General features: G+C 39.1%; 1 protein-coding gene across 19 annotated transcripts in view; it reads right to left on the reverse strand.

The window, feature by feature from the left end:
• Positions 1–17,930, reverse strand: part of SIPA1L1 (signal induced proliferation associated 1 like 1) — a 500,730-nt gene that overhangs the window by 92,547 nt on the left and 390,253 nt on the right. For all 19 annotated transcript variants that reach the window (XM_069540429.1, XM_069540435.1, XM_069540434.1 and 16 more), the window contains 3 exons: positions 12,695–12,869; positions 3,767–3,870; positions 718–875 (listed from right to left, as the gene is read on the reverse strand). In XM_069540429.1, coding sequence (XP_069396530.1) covers positions 718–875; positions 3,767–3,870; positions 12,695–12,869 — 437 coding nt within the window. The remainder of the gene's footprint in view (positions 1–717; positions 876–3,766; positions 3,871–12,694; positions 12,870–17,930) is intronic.

Below are 17,930 nucleotides of genomic sequence, written 5' to 3' on the forward strand. Positions count from 1 at the left end.
GGATGGAAAGATACGACAATCTTTCATATTTTGAAAAGATAGATTCCTATTAGGACATCTTACTAATGCTAGAACATCCGCGCACATCTTCTTGGCACTACACTCATGTCAACACAGCGTCACAGGTTCGTACCCTCTTCAACACCAACCCTCTCCAGGATTCTTGCAGAGGCCTCTGCAGGTAGATGCTTGAATTCTGATACTCATGAGACTAGGTCAACGAGGGACACTGAAACCATTCCACCAAATGCTTAACAAAGCATAGAAATACCCCTAAGATTGCAGTCAGAAATGTTAGAGGTAATCAAGTCAGCCCTAAGCAAGGGTTTGGGCTTTTAAAAAATAATAATAATAATTAAAAAAAAATTAAACTTCTCTTCCCTACTTATTATGATCATTCTTCTCTGCTTTTGGCATGGCAAAAGCAAAATATAATTAGCAGCATGAGTAATTAGCTGGTGTCCAGATGGCATGGATGAAGGATGCCACCTAAGAAGGAGGTGCAAATGGAAACGGCAGGTGTCTAACCAACACGTCTGGGGAATGTCAATGCCATCAGGTTACGTCATCCTGTGAATTCAGCCATCCGCAAGCATAGTTTAAAGACAGAAATAAATAGCAATAGACTTCCCACTGCAACTTCAGAAAGCAGAGCTGGAGGGGGCCTTCGATGTGACCGCGCACCAATGCCCATCCAGCCACCTCTGGAGCCAGTACCTGTAACAGACACTGTCAGTGCAGGGGTTGTGAACCCTGACAATGACGAAAACGTGCTGAAAGTGGGATCGGATGTTTTTTGGGCTGAATGGCTGTGCTCCAGGCTCTTGGAAAACAATTGTTACGATATCGTTTCCAATGTGCCGCTTCCGTAGGAGCTAAAAGAAAACATAAGCAAGAGACATAAATGACAACGCTCTGCTTGTAACTCCCCGATTCCCTTATGTAACTGTATTTAAAACATTCATTATTAATCAGTACATATTAGGGGAGGTAACCTACACAGTTATTGCCAATATTTTAGCCGGTCTTATCATTCCCTCCAAGGAAGAATATGGAAATGAATATTCAGAAATTTGCATAAAACACACAGTCCATTCAAATAGATCTAACTAATCTCTAGCATATTACGCCAAGTCCCAGCATCTCCAAATCTTCAGTTTCCATAACAACAGTTTTGTTCCATTTTCATGTAAGAAACTTGCCATAGGGAATATTTTTTAAAGATGAGAACGGCTAAAGTAATTACAACGCAATTTATGTTCTGATTTAATTAGCTTCATTTAAAGAAATGTGGCTAAGGTGCTTTCTGATAATACTTTTTATGGCACAAGCTGGGAATACAGAAATTAATAATATTCCAAAACGTTCTAACAGTTTTAAAGCAGGTTAAATTTCAGGTTTAAATAGCTTCTTTAATTACAGTGAAAGCTGCTTAAGACCACCTTCTGTTTCACATTAAACGGTGTTTTGGAAAGGTAGCTTTCAAATTCAGGCACTCCAAATCATCCTAGCTCAGCGCCTCTCTAGAAAGGGGTTATTAGGGAGTTTAACTCAATCATGTGAAGAAAAACTGAACAAAATTTTTATTACTCATATTTATTACGTGGAGGCTCCTACCAGGAGGAAAACAACTAAACATGACATTTATATAAACTATCTATTAGACATAAGCTTGTATTTATAAACCTTTAAAAAAAACTCTCCAGTGACTTTACCTTACACAGATTACGTATCAGTAAAATCAGTGACTGAGTATTGGCTGCCAGCTGGGAGAAACAACAGCCTATTAGATTAGGGTTGCGAATTGGGAGTTAGAATGTTCAGGAAATGGACTTTTAACCTTAGGAATTTTAAAGCATCCCAAATGATCTTCTAATGAGGCTGTGTACTTCATTTCTAAACATGCAATATTATCAGATGTTACAAAAATAAAGGCTGCTCTGTATTGATTGCTATATAAAATATACCCATCATCAAAGATTATTAATCTCCTCAGAATCTTGAACCTATCAAGCTCAAATACAATCTATGTATATGTCATTCCTGCATAGATGCCATTGTCTTTTTGATACAATGTCATTCTTCCTTCAAAATATGGCCTGATATGTAATGTTACTGTCTTACTAAAGGACCCAAATAGAAATAAACCTATCCATCTCACATTATATATAATGAAAAAAAAGACAGTATTTATAAACCAATTTCTGCAAAGAGATTTTGAAAGACACGTTCTTTCTGGGTTTTCCAAGCATAACAATCTATGTAGAAGAAATAAATTCTTTAGCTAGAGAATTTTAAATTTCTTAATATGTAGAATACAAATTATTCTTTCACTCTGATTCAGGACCATAATACTTTTGCCTTGATTGGACCCCAAATTAAATAATTTGGATGGATGTCCACCTAAATGCCAACTCACTCAGCTCAGCCCTTTGATTCATTTAGCTGGATATACAATTGAGTCTTGTTACTAAATTTTTTACCCCCATTCCCCCACATGTTACCTTTCTCTGCTGAGCAATCAGGTAGAATAAGCCTTCATCTCCCCTTTAAAGATCATTTGTTGATGTTCTTAAATTCTCTCTACTGTCTGGTCAGAGTGAGTTTAGTATATTTTTCCTAGCAGGGTATTTTCCTCACAAAAGTCTAGAACTTGGAATTTGCATAAAACAAACTGTCAACAAACTCCAGATAGGGGAATTTATCTTAAAATAGGTTTATTTCAGATTTATAGCTGATTCATTGCTTTGCTTCCTACGTTTTGATTGCTTTGGTAATCGTAAGAGGCAAGATTTTGTTACTGAGATGTGTGATGTAATCAAACCTAAAGTGACGATGTGTTCAGATTCGATCCATATTTTGTTAAATTCTGTGAGAGGATGTGATTCATTCTGCAGCTGGCCCTGTGTTCTGTTAGTACAACAGTTGACACTAAGAAAATCTATGTCCGTTTTAAGGTCAGAAGTGATACTAGACTGCTGTGTTTGTAACAGCTACTGAAAGGAGAGTCTGTGAGTTCTCTGGTTCTTTTAAGTTTCAGTTTGGTATCATTTGTTTTAAAACATTTCTTAAAAACAACTACCACCACATACTCTTTAAAGCAGTTCCATTTCCATCTTGCTCTGTAACCATCTGCCATTTCTTAGTTTTCGCATTTCATCATCTCACAGACTACATTTTAGTACCAGGCCTTGTGCTTTTAGATCTTTTTAAAAGAAACTCTGTGTATGAGGCACACAAGAGGTACACAAATGCAATTGTTACTTATGTTGTCCCCTGAAGAACACATCAAGAAAAAACATTTTCCTGAGCCCCCATCGACATTCTGATTTTTCTCCAAGTTAGTGGAGGAAACCTCCTTTGAAATTTGAAATGAAACATCAGTACTTTCCTGCTTTGTACACTGGCCTCTTGAGATGAAATTTCACCCACTCATATGTGTTCTTTGCAACCCTGCAGAGTCATCTAATCACCATGATTTCAACTTGTTCTTTTCAGATTTCAGGAAAACCTCAATTCTCGTGGGTGAAAAGCAAATGATTAATTCACAAAGCCATCCAGCTGGCTGTTAACCCAGAATTTGTGTCTCTTCATTTGTTTTCAGCTCATTTGCTATTCCTTACTTCCACAAAGTACAAAGCTTCCTGCTGCTGTGACAGGTGCAACATTAAATTCTGGTTTAAGATTTTATAAACTTGCCACTTAGGCTTCTGGGGGAAATGAAACAAGGGCAAAAAAACCCACAGATAACACAAGGATCTCTTACCTGCTGCTTGTTGTTAGGTGTGTATGGCAGCATGGTAGAAACATGGAACATGATCTCATAGTCTTTGTATGTTGTGTACAGAGAATGGGTTCCAGTGGAATCAGCTACAGTAAAAAAAAAACAAAACAAAACATGAGACAACTGTAACAATAGGAAAAATAGTTCGTTTAAGAGATGGAGCTCAAAAAAAGAAAAAGGGAAATGGTTTAGGATGAAGACATCCTAAGAGGAGACACAGTACTGGAGTTCTTACCCATTTTTTGTACCCAATCCCCCCCTTGGCAGTCTAGTGAAGCCTTTGGATTCCTTCTGAGAATAATATTTGTAAATGCATAACATAAAATACATAAGATTTCAACAGAAATCAACAGATTGAAAAATACCACTATCAAAACAATTTTAAAATGATACAATAGCATAAGATTTATATAATAAGTTTGAGCAGTTGGTCTAATAACTACTATAATTCTGACATAGTGAAGTGCATAAGCAGTATCTTGACATACTTCCAACAACAAATAATATAGTATGAAAATACCTATGCTTTCTACTGGTGACAGAATCACAGGTAGAGCTTATACTACTGTGGTGTGTTGCCTACATTCATAACTGAAGGAAATGCTAAATTTCAATTAGGGGTCAGTGAAGATAAATGTAAAATTACTTCCCATCCAAGTTCACAGACCCCTGAATTCCGTCCACAGACTTCAAGTTCAGAACATTTTTTTCCAATACTTCTGACTCAAGCAAGAGAACCGTTTTGTTCTTAACAAATAGATGGAAACTTAACAAGACTGTAACGCTGAATAACAAAGGTATTACAGCAATGTCCAACAATTTAAGGCTGAGTGTGTTCTGTTCTCACCTTCCTTAAGGAGAAAAACAACCTCGACCCCCTTAATCATTAACAAATCAACGTGCTCATAAATACCTGGAAACCAAAGAGAATTATTAACTGTCCAATTGAAGGGGAATCTTTAGATTAGGACCTGGACTTACAGGCAGCAAAATGAACAGAAATGCATTCATTTTGGGTAAACTCAATCCTCCACCAACCATATTGCTAAGGAGCAAACACTTTACCGCATTTTAGAGAATGACGCTGCAAGACAGCCTCTGGCATGTACCGAAAGGCAGTAGTTCTCAAACTGGAGTGTGCATGGAATCCGCTGGGAAGCCGCTTAAAAGGCAGCTTCCCATCCTCCACTCCCAGAAATACTGCTCCGTAGGTGTGGGGCTGGGCAGAAGAATCTATTTTAATAAACACCCCCAGGGGACTCTAATGCAGTAGGCTGCACTGCCCTTAGGCGCTGCTCCAAGAATAGACCATAAGGGAGGTTTGCAGAGACCTGTTAAGATGTTCTAGAGCCCTGAGTTTCAACCCTGGATCTTAATTTTGAAGAGGGCATAAAACACAAAGGGTTTTAAAAACAAGATAAATGTAGAATAAAGCAAAGACTACTTTTGAAAAACTGCAAAGATACGTACCAACACGTAAAGCCCCAAGAAAAATATCTTCTAAATGTTAATGACGATTACCACAAAAAAATACAACTGCAATAAATCATTGACCTACTTAAGACAGATCTTGAGTATGAAGAAGGTTTCTATTGTTAAGGACCCTTGCTATAAATACCTCTAGAACTGATTCGCACATTTTACAACTTTCAAGTCAATGTGTCAGCTGTGATGAGTACTTTCGTGTGTTTCAAGTCAATTTAAAGCAAAGTTAATGAACTAGAAAACAAATTACCATCCAGTGTTCATTTACTACATTTTGCTTTATATGTCTTTCTAATTCTAAAGGCATTACTACCAGGAAAGAAAAATGAAGACAACCCTGAAGATAATTTGTTTTCTATTTCTTGTCCTTTCTCTCTTTCTGACGCTTGCCTCATTTCATACAATGGATGCTGCATGACCAGTCTTCTTCTAGGGACCTCTGAAAACCTCAGCTTTGCTGATCATTTTAAACAGTCTGGAAACAGTTTCAAAAGTTTCAGACATGAAACTAGGGCCAAAACAATGAAATTTTCTTTTCTGAGAAGAAAAGAATTCCAAAATCCTGAAATTACTGTACATAATAGAATTGCTAAACTTTACCAGAGAGAATGGAAACTGAATGTTTGTTATATTCTCTGAAGAATAAGGCATTTAATGTTGTTATTATTATTATTTTAGTGACCTTGAGACCATGAAACACTTAACAGAATGAAAATCAGGAAGATGACCATTGGGAAAATGACAAAAATCTTTTTTTCTCTGGTTGAAAAGAGTATATACTGAGTGATTTCTAAGGGGAAAAATATGTTTATAGAAGAGGGATAAAAAGAAGATAATGCTCCTTCCTATTTGTATGGAGCTTTAAAAGTCAAAAAATAAATTTGGGCATCTTATAGGTCATCTTGATAATCATGTGATTTGCCTCCAAATTATACTACCAGCAAATGGTGTATATCCACTAATAAGGTCAGCCCTCTATGCTAAGTCATAGAAAATAAAATTTCTAATATTCAAACTAGATGATAAGAAGACACTGAATAATTGAGGAATGATGAGAATATTCTTGTCAGCTGCTTTGAAAAGGTGTCGATAAGTGATAATACCCTACATTAGGCACTCCTATTTGAAGATGGTATGAAGAGGTTAATAAGTTTGTAGAAGCAGTTTCAGATCCGGTCGATGTCATATTCATCCTTGACTTCTCTTGGCTCAACTCTTTTGCTTTAAGGGGAATAAAACTTGGATGATAAAGGTGGATGTGTAGGAATCTGAATCAGGAAAAAGTAATTCGATTTTTATGTAACCACTTCCTGGTCACTAACAGATACGTTCAACTTCAGAAAAGCTAGATAAAGGATCAAGCCTAAGCAATTTGATTTTGGGGAAGTTCCTAGTTTTAAATATTTATGAATACAAAGAGAAAAGCAATTTCATGACCTAATTGCACGTAGACTAATAAAGTCAACAGAATGAAGAAAGCTTAAGCTCAGCTTATGAACGTCCTCACCACTACAGAACACATCAAAGGCAGAACAAAATCGCAGACAGGTTGCGGATCTGATTATTATCCATAGCTTGAAATCCTACAATAGTCAGCTGGCTGCTGAGGGCCATCCATTTAAGACCCCAGATCTCCCTTCTATGAAAGCTTGCCTCCAGGTCTGGGGATGCAGAGGTCAATGCTCAGAAGCACAGCCGGGGACAAGTATTAACATCTGGAACACTGGATGGCACACCTCTTGTAGTACTGTTCACGCCTCCTTGTAGTACTATTTCACACACGCAGTAACAAAGTATTTGGGGAAGTTGAGAATCCCACCTTCTCTGGCATCTACCATATTTACTCATGTTTTTTCAGTGTACCTTTAACCATGGTCAGGAGGTAGGTTACTTTACTTCACTGAGGAAGGGATCAAGGAGAGTTTGTAATACCACCCTTTGCCATGACAGGAGAATTCATACTGTGTCAGTTCAGGGAACGTGCAAGTATGCATGTGTATGTGCCCAGGACTGAAGGCTTCTTAAAATCACTAACATATGGTGAGAAAAGGATAAGCGATGATGTGGGACAGGTACTTAGGAATCAGTCACTACTATTTTCTACCTACTGAGCACTTTGCAAGATACCTGCAATTACCTGGATTCCCACCTGGAAGTAAGAAGACCTGAATTCCAATACCTCCAGCATCATTTACTAAATGACCACAAACAAGTCACTTCACTTCTCCACCCCTCGCCCCTCGATAGTCTTCTCACTGTTCTGAGGATTGAAACAATGCATATGAAAGTATTAGCCCATAAAGATGCTCAAGAAATGTGTTGATCAGAACTTAGAATTTTGTGCAGTTGAGATAAAAAGTGTAGCTGCCTTAAATAGGGCCTTTTACATATTTTAATTTCTTTGCCAACTGCATCTCAGTAACACTCAAAGGAAAAACCTTACACTATAACACAGTTTAAAGTTTAGGAGATGAAAAAAGAAAACTTTTCTTCATTCATCAGTCTCTAGAACTCCAAACAGTCCTTTGCATGTGTGAAACATTTAAATAATGCTAGTTTTACTCCCTTCTTTATCAAAGGTTAAATATTCCAAATAAAGGATTTATTTTCTTTATGAAAAGTCTTTCATCTCCTCTAAGACCGTGAATCTCAACGATTTTTTTTTTTTTTTTTTTTTTGCGATATGCGGGCCTCTTACTGTTGTGGCCTCTCCCGTTGCGGAGCACAGGCTCCAGACGCGCAGGCTCAGCGGCCATGGCTCACGGGCCCAGCCACTCTGCGGCATGTGGGATCTTCCCAGACCGGGGCACGAACCCGTGTCCCCTGCATCGGCAGGCAGACTCTCAACCACTGCGCCACCAGGGAAGCCCTCAACAATCTTTATAATACTGCTGAAAAATGGGGGAAGCAACAAGCATTCACTAATATTGTGGCAAATCAAAGAAGGCAGAGCTTTGAAGGAATGCTTTTCAAAGGGTTTCTAAGTCTCTTACGTGCTGACTTGACAAACATGCTTCATTCGGGAAATAATTTCCCCAATAATAATCCATACACACAGCTTAAAATGAGGGTGGTCTCCAGCTTTCAAATAATAAACTGCTTGGTGGGAAGCTTATTTTCGTATTTACTGTAGTGTGAGGGGATGGTAATTATCTAGAGGTTATGCCATCCAAATAATGAAACAAAAAAAGGAGAAAAAAATTTACTCCTGAAAGTTTCTTCATTGCGGAACTGGTCCAATCCCCGACACACCTGTAGCTTGTTTGCTAGGAGTCCTTATTTCTGAGATGGAAACTGGACTTTGTATGGAACACTGGGAAAAAGAAGAAATGGTTTGACAGTTCCATCAATCCTTCCTTTCCTGAGCCTCTTCCTCCTTTACCAAAGTACTAAAATCTGAATATAATTATAATACATGACAAGTGGAGCTGTCTCATGAGACGGCTTGAGTATTTTTAGCTCAAGGGCTCGAGAGAGGGGAAGATACAGCCACAAGGCAGAGCTCTGCGGGCTTCACTGTACCTAATTCTACATTTACGCTTTTTCTAAACACGTCATTAACCATAACACTAGGACCTGTTCTCCCTCCTTGATGCTTACTGGCTGCCTAACCTTGGGCATGTTAGTTGATCTAAAGAAGCCAATTCTGTAAAATGGGGATAACTGGCATCTAGCAGAGTTTGTGGGGATTAAATGAGATGACACGTAACAAGTGTCTAAGACTTCTACTTCTGGCCATAACAGCACTTGGTAGAGGACCTGCTCTCCCATTGTAAATAAATAGAAAAACAGACAAAATACCTGAAACAACCTTTTTTCAGACATTTTACAATAGGCAGCATTGGATAGTGTTCCCTGAGAAAAAAGTATCGAAGAAGGTGAGCCCTGTGATCCCCACCCAGCTTTCTACTTGGAAGTACTTTCCAAACAACGGCACAGAGCAGGGATCTGAAGAGGGGAGCCAGAACATGCTGGAGGTCTGGAAGGTTGAGGCGGCTGATACTTGCTGGGCAGAATACCAAAGAAGAGGAAACCACACGGTGAAAGAGGCTCGGAAACCAACACAGGGGTTCCCTTGAGTCTTGAATATTAAGCTGCACAAGCATAGAGTGAGGTTCCAAAAGCCAGGGAAAGAAAAAACATTCAGGTAAGGTACATCATGGTGACTACAGTTAATAACACTGTATTTCGTAAATGAAAGTTGCTGAGAGAGTAGATCTTAAAGGTTCTCATCGTAAGAAAATAAAATTGTGTAACTAGGTATGGTGACAGATGTTAACTAGACTTATTTTGGTGGTCATTTCGGGATATATACAAATACTGAATCATTATGTTGTACACCCAAAACTAATACAGTGTTATATGTCAATCATATCTCAGTTAAAAAAGAAAAAAGAAAAGAAAAGAAAAACTATTGGGGAAAGAACAACTACCAGAGATTTGTCAGCCAAACCATTCTCAAAGTTCACACAGGGGTAGAAGTCATTCAACTTCTGACTGACCACAGCAGAGATATCTCACTGAATATGCTGGTATTCAGGTGCCTTAGCAGGAGGGCTAAATTAGCCAGAGAGTAAAGGCTACTCTAGGTATGCTTTTAAAGAGCCTAAGAACAAGATTCATAAAGATCAAGCTGTTCTATAATTAAATTAATTGCCCACCAAAATAAAACGACACTCTTTAAAGAAGACAACAAAATCCAGGTCCTCAATGAAGAAACATTCACAATGTCCACTATCCAATCAAAAATAACCAGACAGATGAAGCAGTAAAACGTAACTCAAAAACAGGAGAAAATCTGTTAAAGGGAGACCCCAGATGACAGGGATGACGGAATTAGCACATAAAGACTTTCAAACAGCTATTATAAATACGCTCAAGGCTTTAAAGGAGGACATGAACCTAATGAGAATAATATGGAAAATATAAGAAAAGAGAACTCCCCCCCGCCAAAAAAAGAAAAGAAAACCCAAATGCAACTTCTGGACCTGAAAATCAAAATATCTGAAATGAAAATTTCACTAGATTGGATAATAGCAGATTAAGACACTATGGAAGAAAAGAAAAATACAGTGCCTTAAATGCATTCATTGGAATTATCCAAACACAAGCACAGAGGGGAAAAAAAGTTTAAAAATCGAATCACAACTAGTAAGTGACCTAATATATGAGTAATTAGAGATTCAGAAGGTGGAGGTGCAGAAAAATTAAAAAATGAATTTGGCAAATAATATTTTAATTTGATGAAGACTACAGATCCAAGTGACAACTACACTGTCATAGGGAGACGGAGTGATCCTTCAGGAACACATGTTCTGGAAAGCATTTTCTCTTTTTAAAGATCACACTGAGGGCTTCCCTGGTGGCACAGTGGTTGACAGTCCGCCTGCCGATGCAGGGGACACGGGTTCGTGCCCCGGTCCGGGAGGATCCCACGAGCTGCGGAGCGGCTGGGCCCGAGAGCCATGGCCGCTGAGCCTATGCGTCCGGAGCCTGTGCTCCGCAACAGGAGAAGCCACAGCAGTGAGAGGCCCGCGTACCGCAAAAAAAAAAAAAAAAAAAAAAAAAAAAAAGATCTTATTGAAAGCGTTTCTTAACACAGCATAAAGTTAGGTAAGATGTGGTGAGCTTATCTCACAGTACACAGAACCAAGTCTCACCTCTGGGTGTGTCCTGGCCAGTAGGACGCTGCTGGGGAGAGTGCAGAGGCTGGTTGATCCCTATTTCTGTGGTCTGTTATTGTTTAATACCCATTTAAGTGATGAGGCTAATGGTCTCTTCTAGCTTGGAGTAAGAGAGATAAACATGCATACTGTCTTCTTCAGGCTTTAGAATGGAAACACTTTCCTACTTTTCATTCCCTTTAGGAAACTTGACCCTCTGAAAGGATAGAAAAGGAAACTGAACCCTCCTTCTCAGGAGCTATGCCTCAGAAGGTTACACGGAGCCTTAAAGGAGAGTAGTTCAGTGAAAAGGAACCCGTCCCAGATGGACGTATTACATAACTGAAAAATGTGCCATTAGAGGCAGTGTGCTGATCCAGGCCTTTGCAGTTCCTGGCATGTTGGGGCAAAATGTGCAAAGTGCTTACTTTGCTTATTCCACTGCCTTACTCAGGGCCACACTGCTTAAGTCTGCCCTTGCTATGCATTTCTCACATTGCCCTTCATCATCAAGAGATGGCTGGGACCGTGTAAATACACACATAATAAATAATCTTACCAACTCCCAATCTGGCCATTCATTGACAGAATCAAGGCGCTAATTACATTTTCTTCCCAGACCCTTTTAATAGCTCTTTGTGGTGATAATTTCCGTAACATAACAAATCGGGACAACGTGAAGGAATTACAAAGGAAATGTCAAAATATCTTGATAAAAAGACTTTAAGGGCATATTGAGATTTAACACATTATGCAGCTGCAAGCAGAGTATGGAACGTTCAAATAATATTTAAGAGTCTAGGCTATTTATGGTTTTTCATAGGTTCTCCTGCATGTCGTTTCCAAGTTGGCAACAGCAAAACCATGGCAACAGGAAATTCTTCCCTGCAGTAGAGTTTATGAATGCTTTTCTGTTTTCATGACTCAACTCCTTATTTAATTTCCTGTACAGAAAATCAGAGCGATTACTATAGACTGCAATACAGATGTGCTAATCCAAAGACCCTCTCAAAGAAAAACAGGTCACAGGTGTCTATGGATGGATTTTGAGATAAAATTTAAAACTGCCTTCACTCAGACGCATAGCAGAAGTCAACATACTCTAGATACTTGAGAACATAACTCTTTTATTAACCACCTGGGAATGGGAAGGGACAAACCTCTGTGTTCATGAGCTGTAGCTAAGCAGACTGCTGCACTATTGTGCTTTGAATCAACACATTTTACGAGCCAAACTAATATCAAAGCTAAGCCTATTTGCTTAGAGATTAAGTTAGACTATGGACAATAATAACAGGAAATAAACAAAAATACCTCTAGATATTAAAATATAAAAATGATTAAAAAAACCATACAATGACTGACTACACAGATATGCACAAGGATTATGAAATGAGTTAGTGAAAGTCAAAAATTCTAGGGCTTGCAACCAGATGGTTTTAAGTTGCAGGAGTTTTTCAGCTAAATATAGTGAAATTTGTGCAACACTATCCAGGGGCAATTCTGCATGATCTCCATCCACTGCTTTCTACCTTCCCCATTTCTGATAACACCATTTTTTTAAAAGTCCAATCCCAGCTACTTTGACTATGGTCTTCAATTGTTTTAGAGCCACATCTTCCCTCCCTGGCTTCTTCCTCTCCCCCATCACCAGCAGTTTTCTACAGTAAGTGGCCATGTTGTTTTACAGGCAACTTATCAGGTGAACGTCAACACAGCAGGAGGACAATATGCCTGGTAGGAGGGTATAAGTATTTCTTACTTTTGGTGTCAAGCTGCGCACGATACTTCTCAAATCCTTTGAGTCGAACGCGCTCTCCCAATAGCTGGAGGAATTCCTCAAAGGCTGGGCCGGCTGATTCATTGTTGTACATCTCTTCTTCCGTGCTCTGTCCAGCTTTGCAGTACATGATGCCTACTTTCTGCTGATAGTTCAGCTGTGAAGGCAGGTGATACAATGCATATAAATATAGGCAGACCCACTCTGTCCGCTTAAATGCTAATAAGTCTTGTAGGCCATATGCCCATCAAGTAAGCTAACCTCTTTCTTCTCTTGAAATCCTTCTGCTTTCGTTCTTCCCCTTTTAAAAAGGGAGGCCTTAAGAATTTAAAAGTAAAGGTCTACTTTACAAAAGATACTTTATTTTTTAATTGAAGTACAGTTGATTTACAGCGTTGTGTTAGTTTCAGTGAATAGCAAAGTGATTCAGTTACACACACACATACACACACACACACACACGCAATCTTTTTCAGATTCCTTTCCCTTACAGGTTATTACAAAATACTGAGTGTAGTTCACTGTGCTATACAGTAGGTCCTTGTTGGTTATCTATTTTATATATAGTTGTGTGTATATTTTAATCTCACACTCCTAATTTATCACTCCCTTGCTTCTCCCTTTGGTAACCATAAGTTTCTTTTCTATGTCTGTGGGTCTATTTGTGTTTACAAAAGTTACTTTAAACTGTATTGCACTAAAAGCCCATTAAAGTTCTTATAAAATTTGGGGGTATAAAATTGGAAGAGACTTATCTCCTAATGCCACTTTTCCAATATATTAAATTATAAACCTTGGTTATATCTTTGTGACAGCACTAGCATCAGACACTATGCTTTTCAACTATTTTTCTAGAAGACGAGTACCTGGATAGAAACTTTAAAAGGGGCCTCATAATGGCAAATCAGCTAGTGGTAAATATTCCTTCCTCAAATACAGCTAAAACAGAGCATTCAAGAAATTTAAATATGATACAACATTAATAGAAACACTCATTCATCACTGAAAAGTTTAGTCATTCTATAAACAAATTTTAAAGTTGTATTAGTCATTTAACACTAAATGAGTTTTCAATCTTAAAATTTAGACTTTTAATTCTCCAGTAAAATCAGGGCAGTCCACATCACTTAAGCCTGTTTCCAGAGTGGCACTGCAACCACTGTATCAGTAAATTTTTATCTCATAAAAGGGAAGGGGGAAGAGAAGAGGCAAAATTTTAATAGCTAACATTTATTGAACAGCCACTGTCTGCCAATCACTGTTTAGTGTTTAACTTACATTATCTTATCCTCATAAAAGCCTACAAAGCAAATATTACCCCTGTTTGACAGATATGCAAAGAGAAGGTCAGAAAAGGGAAAAGCAAGTAACTGGTCCAGTAGGAGGAGATCATAAATTATCAGCTGTGTGACTCGGTTCTATTAAATATTACCAGGACTCAACCAGGCTTGTCGTGCTCTATTTCTGTCACTGCAACGTATGTCCATAGCCCCTTATTAGCAATTCCACAGTTGAAAACCAAATTTAAGCAAATACATTTGGCAGTAAAACTTGATATGAGCCGACAGTAATACTTTTCAATTTATTCCTCTTTCTGTGAATATTCATATGTTTTGGAAATATTAACGTGTTCGATTGTGGGGTGCCGCTCCAGATCCTGGGAACTATTACTCCATGCCGCGTGCATTTTATGATCCTTCTAAAGCTGGACCTTTCTTTTTTTTTTTTTTTTTTTTTTTGCGGTACACGGGCCTCTCACTGTTGCGGCCTCTCCCGTTGTGGAGCAGAGGCTCTGGACGCGCAGGCTCAGCGGCCATGGCTCACAGGCCCAGCCGCTCCGCGGCATGTGGGATCTTCCCGGACTGGGGCACGAACCTGCGTCCCCTGCCTCGGCAGGCGGACTCTCAACCACTGCGCCACCAGGGAAGTCCGTGGACCTTTCTTAATTCTGAAACATATCCAGCTCCTGTTGTTTTACACAAGACCATGAACCTAAGCAACTCTTTTTCAACTTTCTAAACCCAATGGTTCAGAATGGTGATAACTAGAAAATGTCATGACGGAACTCCTGCTTGCTTTCCCCCCTCTCCACTGCACGCTAACTAGTTGACAAGGAAGGTTCGGTAGCTTTTACATGACCCATAGGCATGAGAGCTCCTTAGGACTTCTAGAATTGTGCAGAACTGATTTTACTCGGCCTACTTCCACAAGTGGAGGCAAAGTTCCAAATGTGAAACTTGCAAATGACTGGATATACCAATGTCGGACTCTTTTTAAAATAGCATCCAACCTTGCATTATCGCTGCTTCATTTTAATTATTAACAGAAACACATTTAGGATTTAGTTCACTTTTTTTTGAATGCCACATGCAGTAAAGAAAAAGAAAGTAAAACCTACCACATACCACTGGCAGCTGGCCTCCTTCAAAGGTCTGAATGTTACTAATACTTAGAGGGGAACTCCCACAGGTAGCGATTTCATCTTGGCTTTAGAATTCAGCTGAGTATCCTATTAGGTCTCAACAAATAAAAAAGTAGTGGTAGGCTCTATGTCTGTTACAAAAGAAGTCCTTAATGAAGCCAGATTCTTACTCTCCCCCTGCAGGGAGAACTGTCAAAGAAAAGGAGCAATCTGGAGCTGGGAGTTATTTGCTCTTTGGCTCTGTGCCTCCCAGATCAGCCTTCTCATGCAACAATGCAAAACAAAAGTCACCCTGTTCAGTGGAAAGCATCGCTGTGATATTGGATTTGTGGGTGGCTTTTTAAACTTCTTAGATAAAGGCCTAAGATTTCACTGGGCAATATTCAAGAGGATTCATTTACATATATGAGAAAAGAGTTCGGAGAGAAGATAAGTAACGGAACTTCCCCCAAACCACTGTGGAAGCAGAATGCAAGGACAATGAGACAGAGTACTGCCTTCTTTTGACGGGTTTCTCACACTCTAGTGAGCTCCACCTGCAGACAGGAGAACAGACTGGTATTTGCTGGTTGTGAAAGGAAGACTCCTTTAAGAGGATGAGGAAATTTATTGGAATGTCAAATTTCCTCTGAACAGTGCCAAATGTCAGTGCTCTGTCCTCGGAGGTGACACTATGACTGTATCCTTGTTTCTGCTGCAGTAAAGTCGAGGTAGGTGGGTATTCTGTGAACTCAGGCTCCTAGAATCTTCAGTTAGCAACCTTGTTCCCTGCCCAGAATATGAGAAGTTGTTAAGGAGGAGTTATGTAAGTAATAATGAGGAATATTTCAAGAGAAAGAGCAAATGGAAATGGAGTTTAGAGATACGGTTTGGGGATTTTGAATTGCTCTGAGGGTATATAAAACACTATATATTTTTTGAGACAAACACATCTGTATGGGTTTATGTATATGAATATGTAATACCTTCCTGTAATGCTCAAAATAGAGTTATGATGACGCCAGAAGCCATCTTGGAAACAGGTTCGGTTTATCCACAGTTTAGGATTTTGCTTTTGGATGACTGTGAAGTCATGCTGTACAGTTCCATCCTTGCATATCTATTGTTCATATGGAGCACTGATGGAAGTGTTTGGACACTCAACAAATGTTTGCACTGTAAAAAGTGATGATGGTCAATCCAACAGGACCAAGGTTCTGTTTGAGATAAAAGCCTTGAATCTCAATAAAGAAAGTGTCTTTCAACACCCACCAAAAGTGATGTTGGGCTCCCACAGCTGGGAACCAACAGTACAAAAATTGCTCTTCATCTCATAAAATAGGCACTTGAACAAAGAATCAAAGAAACAGGTACTGCAAAATCTGACTTACGCAGCCCTGAGTTCCTGGAAAGATGGATGATAAAGTCAGAGCTGTCTACCAGTAGAAACAGGTTTGAATAACCAAGTTCTCAGAGACCTCTTAAGTTCCGTATTTTCACCTCTTCTTTCCTGATGTCACAGCCAGAGGAAGGCCACTGGGGGCAGCACAGACCATGAGAACAACCCAGTTCTTCCCTTCTTACAAAATCTTTTAAATTGTCTGATTTAATCCAGAGATTTAAAACAGTCACTATGAGGTATTTCATTGTCCAGCAGTTCTCAAAATGTGGGTCATGAACCCTTGAGAGATGCCCGAGCTTTGTTCTGGGACACAGTTAACTGGAAATAGTTTGATCCTTTCAGTTCTTCCTTTCAAACTCTGACAGGTCTTAATAGAGCAGCATTTAATTTGAGGTTAATTTTGCCCCATTATTGAGGCAAAGTCATTTTGAGACTTTACCCAATGCTATGTGAACTGTGTATGAGGTTTTCCAGATTGCCTGGTGGGAGCAGGAACGATTCTCAGCCAGCCAGAGGTCTGAGGATTTGCCCCCTTCAATCTGAGAGTGGTTCTTACCCTGGCCGCAAAGAGTTTCCTCAAATACATGCACTTACCAGTACCCAGCTCTGCAAATCTTTTCTCTCTCTGGACTCACATCTCAATCTCTACTCAGGAAGACCCCTGGGCTTCAAGTGGGTGCCCCTCCCAGCTCCGCAGCCTGGAAACTCTCTTCAGGCAGAAATCTGGTGCAATGTTACTGTTCATTTGGTTCCCACTTCCCAGAGACCACTGTCCTTTGTTGCCTGACTTCCAACGTCATAAAAACCAATGTTTTGTTGTTTTGCCTAGCTTTTAAAAGTTGTTTCACATGGGAAAGTAAACTAGTCCCTCTCTTTTAATCTTGGCTGGAAACAGAAATCTGACTCCATTTTAAAGTCAACTACTGGTATATAATTTCCGAACAGTAAACACTGCATCCATTTGAGGCATACGCAGTTTAATGATTTCTAATAAACCTCCAACCCAATCAAAACACAGAACATTTCTATCACGCCAAGTTTCCTGGTTCCCATTTGCTGTCCATCCCTGCATCAACTAACAGCCTCAGATAATCACTGTTCTTTTTTTTTTCCACTGTAAATAGGTTTGCCTACATTTTAAAAGAATATTTTTGCTGGGTAAAATTCCTAGTGAGAGCTCTTCCCTTTCAGCATTCTAGAAATGTGGCTTCCACCTTTTCATTATGCTTTATAGCTCAGGAAATGGTTAATTTTAATCCAATTGTCTGTCTTACTGTTCCTCTTTGAAAGTATTTTTTCCTCTGGCTATTTTTAAGATTTTTTCTTTTAATTTCAGCATTTTTTCCTATGATGGGCCTACATCTGATTTTCTTTGTATTTATCCTGCTTACAGTAGGCAGAGCTCCTTGATTCTG

This window comes from Delphinus delphis, chromosome 2 (assembly GCF_949987515.2).
Source record: "Delphinus delphis chromosome 2, mDelDel1.2, whole genome shotgun sequence".
NCBI classification, from domain to species: domain Eukaryota; kingdom Metazoa; phylum Chordata; class Mammalia; order Artiodactyla; family Delphinidae; genus Delphinus; species Delphinus delphis.